Here is an 11,877-nt window from a genome sequence, read left to right on the forward strand (position 1 = left end):
AGAAGAAAGCCTTGGTATTGCTCCAGTACTGTTACTAATCAATAGATCTGTTAAATAGCTAAAAAACCCATTGGACATATAGAATGATATAAGACACACAATTAATAGTGATCTAGAATGCTAGATACAGACCATTTGATTACCAATCTGGATTCAAGCCTTCTTTGATGTATTGTAGTAGTTCCCTAACTTTTCAGTGGTTGTACAAATAAGCTTGGGATAATGAACCATTTATTATCAGTACATTTATTCCCTAAATACTTCACCTGATTATCCAAAGAAATATTCACAAGACTTCTAGAAATAATAACATTGAAATATATAAATTTATAATACTATCATTAGTCAGTTGTCCAGGAGTTACAAAGCCCTAAAAAATCTTATAAGAACTGCCAAAACACTGAATAGGCGAGTTGTTTCACAAACATACCATGAGGTCAATTCTTCTCCTTCCCCTGCCACTAGTTTTATGGGATAAAAATAGTTTTTTATTTTCATAATATAAAAAAAACACTTTTCTACATTTCAATTTGCTAATGTTGAAAAAAGCCTTTTATGGGCCACTATTCTTTACTTATTTTTCACTTGCATCCTTATCCTAGCTTTTATAAAGACGTTATTGGCCTTGAAGTTCTATCCTTGCTAAGCTTCTGGCTAAGCTATATGGCATCAAGCTCTTTATCATCTCCCTAAGCCCTCATATTGTGTTTCCCTTAATTAAACAGAAAGACTAGCTTGCAGCTTAAGGGTAGGGGCACACTGGGCGATTCGCCTTTTCTTTGCAGCGACCTATCTCAAGACAGAGTGAAGGTGTCCCCGAATCACTCAGTGAGCCCCTACCCTAAGGGACACAATTCTTTTGTTTTTCTAAATTGAGGCTATAGTCACCCTTTTCCAACATTTCATCAAATTAGCTTTTGCCAAATCAATCGCAATTTGCGATAAGACAGCCAGTCATATGAGGGAGTGGGATATCACCTGCTAGAGTCTTGCTTGAGTCTGTTTTTAGAGACCCATTATCGACCCAGACCCGCACTTCCACACTCTGACCTGGTCCCACACACCCGCATTGCCTCTGGGTTTCTCTCCCACCCAAACCAGCCTGTAGAAATCCCTTCCTGATCCTGCCCCGCTACCTCGCTACTCACCATATACGCTTGGAAACTGGATGTGATGTCAGTATTTCAAAATCATTACACGGGAACAAAATACCTCATCTTGTATCCTCAGCAAATAATTTATAAATCACAAACTAAAGTATGGACGGAGCACTGACAGATGCAAATGTAAGAATCCTAGAGGCACCAGTCCAAACTCAAAGAACAGCACTGCTTTTTATGTGAATGGCAGAATAGCACAATTTCTGTTTATTTAGGCCATGGGTTGATTGCTTCAGTGAATGCAAGAAAGGCCTATCTATAGGAACCTTTTTTAATTGAACCTAAAATGAAGCATGGAAGAAAAGATTCCGAGTTTCTTCAGGAAAAGAAAAAATGACCAGACTGAATAGGTAATTGGATTTTCTTTGCAAGTCAAGGATACTATAGTTTTTTTAGGATCTAGAGACAAGATTCCAAAGACTGCTAATTAATATTTCAAAATGCTATAAGAAGTAATTAAAAGGCAGTGATATGGAGTTTAAAACAAACCTACCATTTTATAAATACTGACAACTGATTTGAACGAAGCATAGGATAAAAATGTTCATAAAATATTGACTCAATAATAAATAAAGTTGAAATGACAATAAACCTGGCTTGAAATAAAGTTGAAATGACAATAAACCTGGCTTGACTGGCATGCTTGCTTGATTAAAAAAAAGAGAATGCAAAAGTCGGTTATTTTTTTCAGTGGTTTTGTGACATATACTTTCCATAGTTTTACTACAGCTTTTAATTGGTTACATATTGCAGAAAAATCAATGACCTGTTGCCAGCAGAGATAATGCCACATAAGAAGTGCAGCCTAATTAAAACAAGAAATATTTGACATGCCATAAAATGAAACCATTCAGCTATGGAATCCTTTATCTCAACATCTTGTTAGGTCAATCAATATTCAAAAGCAGTTTACTAGCCAATTCAGCATAACAGCCAACCAGTGTTGTGTACATTCTGGAATACAGCATGCTGTTTGATTTAATTACATTGTTAGGCAATATAGATTTGTAGAGCTCTAGTTAATCAAGACACATTACAAAAGATCTCAATAAATGCTACACCACAGCTTGCAAAAGATAGTTCAGTAGGTTCAATATATAATCATTATGGATCAATTCCCATTGAGCCTTAATGGTTATCAAATTTATCATTGCAAATGACTGCACTGCAATGAATTCTGTATCAATCAGTGTCGGTATTCATTTGATTCAATTTTAAAAAAGTAATTTTGCAGCAAGCCTTCTTTAGGATTTTTGTTGATTCATCGAACTGGCCTATCAAAGTATAATGGTTATCCCACTAAAGTGAAAACACCACAACAAAACTTCACACAAACAATGATATTTTGCCACTTAATTCTGAAAAACAGAAAAAAATCTCCAAATTTTTGGTTTCCAGAAAACCGCAAAATGTACATGATGCATACACATTTTCAAGGATGACAGATCTGCCTCTGCAAACAAAATGCTATCTGTGCTTTATGTGTCAAAAAATAGCAAGTTTTTGTAAAATTCACATGGGCAAAAATGTTTCTATTTCAGACTTCTTAAATGTAAATCTTTGATTTAGAGGGCCACCCCCTTGTGGAACTGCCCCAAGCCTCGGCAGGTATAATTGTAATAAAAAGGTGGCAACCCTAGCAGCACCTCCATACACATTCAGTCATGTCTCACTCAGAATAGCTGCTGCAATGTTCTCCATAACTTGGAAAATCAGTGTTAGGTTAACATTGCTAGAAGGGTGGTTCGCCTTTAGTATGTTATAGAATAGCCAATTCTAAGCAAATTTTCAGTTCGTTCCCTTTGCCTTTTTTTTTATAGTTTTTTAATTAATTGTCTTCTTCTTCTGGGTTGCTAGGATAATTTGGACCCTAACAACAATATTGCTGAAATTGCAAACAGAAGAGCTGCTGAATAAAAAGCTAAATAACTCAAAAAACAAAATAATAGAACCAATTGCAAATTGTCTCAGAATATCAGTCTCTGCATCATACTAAATGTTAACCCAAAGGTTAATTCCTCCACAATTGTTATCTGGACTCAATAATAATCAGACTAGTTAGAAGTGGCTGTAGGGTCAGTAGTAGCCCCATTACAGGTCACCAGGTAGTGTACCAGAGTAAGCAGACAGCTTTGGATTTTTGAAGGGTGGAAGGAAGCTAGACTGTAAATTAATTAAGTGACTGACAACAAGTGGTCTGTACCACTGCATAAAGCTGGAGCCATACATGCCCAGACCTGATCGGGTATTTTTCCCATCTTTAACCACACTGCCTAAAAAATCTGCAATACTGTTCGTCCTGTGGTTCCATCAGCTGGATAAACTGACAGGTTGACCTGTGTATGCCACCTACAGAGAGTTTGATTTCTAGATACATAGGGGAAAATCACTTACCGGCGAAAATTTGCCAGCGATGGCTTCTCTCACATCGCAACACTTCGACAGGCGAAAATTTGCCAGGACAATGCTAATTCACTAAAATTGCGAGGTTGCGTCCAGGGCGCTGAGCGATGGCTATGTTTCGCTAGCGTTAATTCGGCAAGCAAAGCGAAGTTGAGCTAGCGTTGGCTAATTTGCATTCGGCGGGAAGTTAAAGTTAAATGGACGTATATGTTATAGCACATGAGCCCAGTGTATAGTTTATGTGCCATATGTTAGGCAAATGTAGGGGGGAAGCCGAGTACCCTAAAAATTTTTTTCGATCTTTTGCAGCCTATCACCCTGAAAAACTGAAAAGTCGGCAGTGTTTTTTGGGACTTAGAAAAAATGTCAACTTTTTTGGATCATCCCTAACTACTCTATTGCACTTCGCCCGGTGTGAGGTGGCGAAGTAAAGTCTGGCGCAAGAGGTAACGTTCACGTAGTGAATTTGTGTAGTTACGTCCCTTCGCCAGAGCGCAACTTCGTCTGGCGTAAGGGTGTGAAGAAGCACTAGAGTCGGTCGCTAGCGAATTTACGCCAGCACCCGTTAGTAAATCGGCGAAGTGGCAAAATGACATCACGCTGGCGAATTTTCGCTAGCGTTAGCCACTTCGCCCTTTAGTAAATTTGCCCCCATATATCTAAACTGAAAGACTATGGTGTTAACCTGCAATAAACTATATAAATGGACCTAACTTGAGGAAATGGTTCACCTTTAAAATTAACTTTTAGTGTGTTATAGAATGGCTAATGCTAAGCAATTTTTCAATTGGCCTTCATTTTTCCTTTTTTCATAGTTTTTCAATTACTTTCCTTCTTCTTCTGATTCTTTTCACCTGTCAAATGGGGGTCAGTGACCCCCATGGAAAAACGATTGCTCTGTAAGTCAGCAAATGTATTGTTATTGTAATTCGGACCCTAGCAAACAGACTGCAGAAATCGCAACTGGTGAGCTACTGAATAAAAAGCTAAAAAAATCCCCTCAAAATAATAAAAAATGAAAACCAATTGCAAATGGTCTCAGAATACCACTCTCTACATCATACTAACTAACAGTTAAGTGAAAGGTGAACAATCCCTTTAAGGGATATATCTCCAAGACACAAACAGCACAGAGTAGAATTTGCCACGATTTCATGCACGTTGGCTGCTTGAAAGACAAGTTTATTTGGTAAAGCTATTCTGTTTTATGACTGTTATATTCTTCTTTTCATTGTTGGATCCAAGGCAACACGAATTATCTATACTGGAAACATTTCCAGCAGTTGAATGAATAGACACAGCGTCTTATTTCCCTGTGCTTTTCCTACAGCTTACAGTAGATGGCGCTAGAGAGCACCGTAGGCCGGTAACGAGTTGCAGAAAAGGAAGTGCTACATTCCAGCCTGTCACTACTTCCTGTTTTTACGAGCAAGGACTCCTGACAGCTGTGCCGGGGGCAAGTACCCGGAAGTAGGCAGACTGCATAGTTCTTTGTAGACGTGTGCATGGTAAGCTTGCATTTGTATCAGTTCTTCAGAACCGTACTGTACAACGCTGAGGCATAGAGTAGGTAGAGAAATCGGCACGGCAGCTGTTATAGGAATAGAAGCTTATGGGGATCGGCAGCAGATGCCACAGGTTGCCTATGTCTGCAGTAAATTCTCACCCGAGGCAGCTGATCTGATTGGTGCCTTGGGTCATGTTACAGTGATTAGTGTCAGTGTGAGCTGTGTTGTTGTTCTGTGGGAACAGGTGTCTGCGAGGAAACACACTTTTGCTACAGACAAATATGTAAATATAATAGGGGTCATGTACTGAAATATGGTGCATTGCAATGCCTAAAGTGGTTGTTCACCTTTGAATTTGAACTTTTAGTATGATGTAGAGAGTGATATTCTGAGACAATTTGCAATTGGTTTTCAGTTTCAATTAGCAGTGACAATAAATTTATAGCCTTAAGGTGGCCATACACGGGCAGATAAAGCTGCCGATATCAGTCGTTTGGACCAATTTGACAGCTTATCTGCCCATGTATGGGGGCTTCCGACGGGTCTTCCCAATCTATATCTGGCCACGATATCGGTCGGGAAGGTTTGATTTTTAACCGACCGACCCGTCGGAGCCCCTTGGTGTATCGTAATTCAATCGTTCAGAAATACGGCCAAACGTTCGAATTACCCCCGATATAGCCATGCCGTTAGTGGCATATCAGGGAAAGATCCGCGGATCTTTGAGTCTATGGCCAGCTTTACAGAGCAGGGCCAAGGTATTTTGGCATCCTTGGCAAGGGCTTCAATCAATGTCCCCCAGCCAGTCCCCGCATTACAATTTCCCACCTTACCATTCAAATTGCCTCATGTACCTGTGCCAGCACCTATTATATTGACTCGATTTGTACCTGTGCCACTGGCAGTCGATCCCTCAACTCCCAATCTGTACCTGTGCCAGCATAAGCCAAAACATCCATCATTTTGTTACCCCCAATGTGTACCTATGCCAGCGGCAGCCAAAAAAATCCATCATATTGCCCCAAACATCTGTGCACCTGTGCCAGCAGCCACCATAATGCCCATGTACCTGAGCCAGCAGCAGCCAATCCCTCATATTGCCCCCAATCTGTACCTGTGCCAGCATGAGGCAATAAAATACACAATATTGCCTTCAAATACTGTATGTACTTGTGCCAGCAGCAGCCAAAAATCCATCATATCATCTGTTTACCGGTGCAAGTAGCAGCCAAGATATTGCCCATAAATATGTACCTGTGTCAGCAGCTGCCGAGTGGGGAGTGATTCTGTCTGCAGTACGAATCACGGGAAGAGGGGTTTGGAACAGGTGGTTTATAATATTTAAAAACTATTACTAAGGCCAAGCAAATCAGGGTTTAAAAAAGAAAAGAAAAAAAATTCTCCTTAAAAGTGCACCCCCCCATTATTGTGCCCTAGGTGGGCCATTCTAAAATTGTGCATGTTGCATTGTAATAGTCTTCATTAGGCTTTAATTGCATTGTAATTTTAATTGCACATTGAGAATGTTAAGATCTGCTTGAAGGTGACAACTTTTGGAGCAAACGTTAACAACTTTTTTTATTAAGCAGTTTTTTTCACTTACACTGCACACTATCGGAAACTAACCTTTGCAATTACTATCCTACTGTCGCATGAGGGGCAAAGTGTTTGCAAAGGCAACATTTTTCACTTTGCGAACATATATTCACATTGCAAGCGGCTTGTGGACGATTTATGTGTTTGTGACCAATATTGCATTCCTCCACACGTAACAAGGAATCGTGCAATTCACACCCACATTGACACAAAGCTCAAACTAAAATGAATACAGTCCACATGTTATCACTGACTGCTTGAAATTGCACTGGAGTTCTAGGAAATAATGCAGCATTGTAGGAAAAACAGTCTGCATGCACATTTTGAGTTTTTAAAGGATTTCACACTAATGACCACCCATGTTGAGATAACCATATAACCACCTGATACTCATTGCTATATTCCAAATTAAAATGAATACACAAATTTTAAAGGTTTTATACTTGTTGAATCAGAGCTGAAAAAGTGTTTTCTCTGTTTTCTAACAGTGTGCTCAATATATGTGTACAGCAGGTGAGGACAGAAATAACCTTTGAACGGAGGAGATGGTGCGTATTTTGGCAAATGGTGAAATTGTCCAGGATGATGACCCCCGAGTGAGAACAAATGCTCACCCAAGAGCTAACACTCAGAGACAGGTGAGCTTCCTGTAATCAACTATTGAACAGAATACCTTTGTCCTTGTGTAACAAACATTGCATACAGTGGTATACAAAATATACCATTTATAGTATGGGATCCGTTATCTGGAAACACGTTATCCAGAAATCTCTGGAATTCAGGAAGGCTGTCTCCCATAGATTCCATTTTATCCACATAATCCACTTTATTAAAAATGATTTCCTCTTTCTCTGTAACTGTAATAGTAAAACTATGCCTTGAACTTGATCCCAACTAAGATATTATTGAGCCTTAATGGAGGCAAAATAAGTCTATTGGGTTTATTAAGGAAATGATTTTCTAGTAGTCTGAAGGCATTAAGATCCAAATTACATAAAGATCTGTTATCCGCGAAACCCCTGGTCCCAAGCATTTTAGAAAACAAGTCCCATACCTTTATATATTAATGTAACTATATAGTATGTGTGGATATTAAACTCTACTTTTTACAAATGCTTCTCCGCAAGAATGTTTTGTGTCTTGATACAGGTATGGGATCAGTTATCTGGAAACCTGTTATTCAGAAAGTTCTGAATTACAGAAAAGGGCAATTTTCCATAGACTCCATTTTATACAAATAATCCAATTTTTAAAAAATTCTTACCTTTTTCTCTGTAATAATAAAACGGTACCTTGTACTTGATCCAAACATGATGCAAAATTAATCCTTATTGGAAGCAAAATAAGCTGATTTTTTGGGGGTTTATTTAATGTTGAAGTGACTTTCTAGTAGACTTAAGGCACGACGATCCAAATTACAGAAAGATCCCTTATCTGAAATCCCCAGGTCCCGAGCATTCTAGATAACAGGTCCCATACCTGTACTAATATCACAATGAGTGACATGCAAAATGTAATTGTGTGCCATGAATAAGCTGCAGAAGCATCTAGGGACAAACACTTAATGATATGAATGGTCATATAGCCCAAGTTGTATTTTTCTCCGAGCTGTGCAATTTGTAATACTTTTTGTATTTGTTTGTTTTTTTATTTGTTGTTTTTATATCTGTGTTCCATTTTGCAGAGCATCTGTTGCGCTTGTCAGACTAATCCTGCCACCCAGCTGTTAGAACTTCTGCTGGTTGCCCCTGACTAGAATACAAGCTGACATTAACTTCATTCTTCCTTAGTGCCATAACTGACTAGTGACCGCTGCCATCTTTGCTTTCTCACATGCTTATGAGTGCCCAGGTGCTTCAAACACAATAGCTGTACTTGAACAGGACACTGGACTCTTATGTACCTGCCACAGGCAATCACTTACATGAGAGAGCAAAAATGGTAGTGGACATTGCATGGAAGTGGCTATAAATACAGAACTTGTAAATGGCAGCCAGTCTGTAAATAAGGTGACAACTCATACAACATGAATAGTGACAAAAAGGATGCTATGATGAATCAACCCAGCTTGTAGGATCTGTACAGTGAACCTCTGGAATAGAAAACTAAATTACTAGCCTAGTACTTTGTTGGATTTAGTTGTCATTTCAAGGTTTTTATGTTAATTTAACTAAAACATTTTCCGTTCCTGAATCTAGGGATTTTTTAACACCGCTACCAATGGTGGACAAGGACCACAGCAGATTCCACAAGAGGGAGGGAGGCCAGAAGGGCGCTCTCCATTCTCTGAAATTAACCAGCAGCTTGTAAATATGGGCTTTCCACGCTGGAACCTTGGAAATCAGGTGGTGGAACCTGTCATGTCAATTCTTCTTCTATTCCTCATTCTTATGGTGGGTGTACGTGGCTTACTTCTGGTTGGCCTGATATATATTGTCTCACATCTCAGCCAAAGATGAATGGAAGTGGTGCCAAGAACCTAATGTTTTGTATGTGTGGTTTCTTCATTATTATAATTGTGTATAAAAAGTGGACCAAAATTACAGCTATTTATATAAGTTGTACTAATAAATATGTAGATCTATAAAGAGCTATAGTTTAATGCAGAAAAGTTGCACTACAAACAAATTATCAATATCAATGGATCAATTCTCAAAAAGGATTTGCTTTTATGTGTAATATTAATAAAAATGGATTTTAATGTGTTTACTGAATTTTCTAGACACCTGGGAATTTGTTTACTGAGCAAAACAGCACTGTACACATCTGATTGGTACATGTGCAATTATATTACATTTTATTTCTATTTAAGGCCGTAAAACACATTCATGAATGTAATAAAAGTCAGCAAGAGAAATACAATTTGCACAAATAAGAATAAAAATTTGCATTTCGCAATGTAATTTTCTTCCTTAAACTGTTATTTCATTGTGCACATTGCAATTGCTCATTGCACACTTTTAAGAAGTGTTTGAAGGTATTTAATCTTTTGGAGCAAACACAACCACTTTTTCTTTAAGAAGTTTTATTACATTCACTGCGCACTGGCACAAACCATAAAATTTGCAAACTTTCTTCCACTGTCTGCATAGGTCGCTAAACGGTGTCCGGATTCTCAAAAGCTATATTACATTCACGCAAAGGCAAATTTGTTTGCGCAAATACATAACTGTCGGCATTGCAAATCATTTCTCTGTTACCAACATTTATTACATTCCCCCGTAAATGTTCTAACTGTGAAATTTTAACTGTAATTTTTTTTAAAGCTGTGGGACCTGAAAGAATAGTCAAGTGTGTTCATAATAGAACTTGGATTGTATGCTCCACTGGATCAGGGACTACTGTGAATGATGATATCAGAGTGATGCATAATACGTAGAGGCTATAGAAATAAAGGATAATAATGTACTCTACTATACAACTAAAGTACTTGTAGCAATACTGTGTGTATAAACTGGTATCTGCAGCTACCAGTGAGCTTTTATAAAAAGCCTTTAAGCTCTTATTCTGGTTGGATGTCTGGAATATACATTGCAATGTAATTTCTCCTACAGCACACCTGTAGTTCACCAATCCTGTAACTGGTGGTGCGTTTCTTCCGTTGACCCGGCCGGGTCCCTTAGCAACGCATGTGTATAGAAAACGTATCCGCACACACACTGGTTAATGCAGTCGGGGAGTATACCCTTTTATTCAGCCACCAAACATTCAACGTTTCAAGAATCCTGATGAAGGGTGTTGAATGTTTGGTGGCTGAATAAAAGGGGATACTCCCCGACTGCATTAACCAGTGTGTGTGTGGAATAAACATTGAACACTGGATTTTCAAGCTTCAGTATTGATTTAACAGTTTAGTTATCTGAACTATAAGGCTTGCCTCCTGGTGGCCAGATGGTTGAGATAGCAGCAGCAGACTGATAGGTGGGATGGGAGGCACAGCCTTAATATTTATTTTGCATTCTTAATTCATATTACAATTTATATCCAGTAGTTTTTTCCATGGGCCACTACTGCCATGTACTTAAGTGCTTTCATTACCATATGACTGGATACATTGCAGGTAAAGCATAGCAGGGTGACTCTTTAGCCAATCTATTGTTAGTTTAGTTAATAGCATTGCTAGGATCAGAAATTACAGAATAATTATAATTTATTTTAGCTGTTTGGTTACTCTCCCACACAAGATACGCAAAACCCGAGATAAATAAGGGACAATTTACAGAATAACCCAGGGATCCCCAACCTTTTAAACCTGTGAGCAACATTCAGAAATAAAAGGAGTTGGGGAGCAACACAAGCATGAAAATGTTCTTGGGGTGCCAAATACGTGCTGTGATTGGCCATTTGGTAGCTCATATGTGGATTGTCAACCTACACTGAGACTCTGTTAGGCAGTACACCTTTTTTTTTCATACAACCAAAACTTGCCTGGAATTCAAAAAGAAGCAGCTGCTTTGAGGCCACTGGGAGCAACATCCAAGGGGTTGGAGAGCAACATGTTGCTCACAAGCTATTGGTTCTGGATCACTGTCTATACTTACATGTGTTCTTATTTATGAGAGAATATAGGAATATCATAAATGTAATTCACTCACTATCACACTCTCTCTCAACACTCTTTACTTGTATATAGAATGATTAGCTCCAGAAGTAGTGTCATATGTGAAAAGTTGGTATGCATCTTTTAATGTATTGCCACAGATGGTGCTTTATGTAGTTCAGTCATAAAAATGTGGGCTCAAAGCACTGTTGACCTCTTTGTATATAAATTCATAACCATATATAACTATATGTGCCAATATTAATGCTTGCGTAATGTTGCAACAATGGCAAAATAAGATTTAATATCGAATTTTTTATCTGTGTCTAAATGCGTTTAAGACATGTCTCTTTTAAAATTAGCATAAAAATGTTTAGATTGAGCGGCAATGATTTCGGACCACTGAACCACAAGGCCCTTTGCTATTCGCTCATAAAGAGGAAATCCTCTGAGGCTCTTTCAGAGCAGAATCTACCGTCGGCAGTGTGACTTTGAATGGAATAACCTATAGTTAATTAAAAGGTCGCAGCTCAGGCCGTGCAACATTGTTGTGATTTTCAATAAGTGTATTTGCTTGCCTTGCAGAAAAGGCCTTAGCAAGGAAAAAAGGGTATTTCATGATACAATTTGAAAAAAGAAACCTTTTTATTTCTGTTACAAACCTAGAGAC

At 38.5% G+C, this 11,877-nt stretch overlaps 1 protein-coding gene across 2 annotated transcripts; it reads left to right on the forward strand.

Annotated features, from left to right (window-relative positions):
* The first annotated feature begins 4,915 nt into the window (after positions 1–4,915).
* Positions 4,916–9,381, forward strand: fam241b.L (family with sequence similarity 241 member B L homeolog). 2 transcript variants are annotated; one of them, XM_018225464.2, is made up of 3 exons: positions 4,916–5,071; positions 7,178–7,305; positions 8,866–9,381. In XM_018225464.2, the coding sequence occupies exons 2-3, from the start codon at positions 7,213–7,215 to the stop codon at positions 9,124–9,126; spliced, it is 354 nt and encodes a 117-aa protein (XP_018080953.1). In that variant the 5' UTR covers positions 4,916–5,071; positions 7,178–7,212; the 3' UTR covers positions 9,127–9,381. The 2 variants fall into 2 exon arrangements, with proteins under 2 accessions (XP_018080953.1, XP_018080952.1); XM_018225463.2 differs by having other exon boundaries at positions 4,934–5,071; positions 7,156–7,305.
* The last annotated feature ends 2,496 nt before the right edge of the window (positions 9,382–11,877 follow it).

This window comes from Xenopus laevis, chromosome 7L, assembly GCF_017654675.1.
Source record: "Xenopus laevis strain J_2021 chromosome 7L, Xenopus_laevis_v10.1, whole genome shotgun sequence".
NCBI classification, from domain to species: domain Eukaryota; kingdom Metazoa; phylum Chordata; class Amphibia; order Anura; family Pipidae; genus Xenopus; species Xenopus laevis.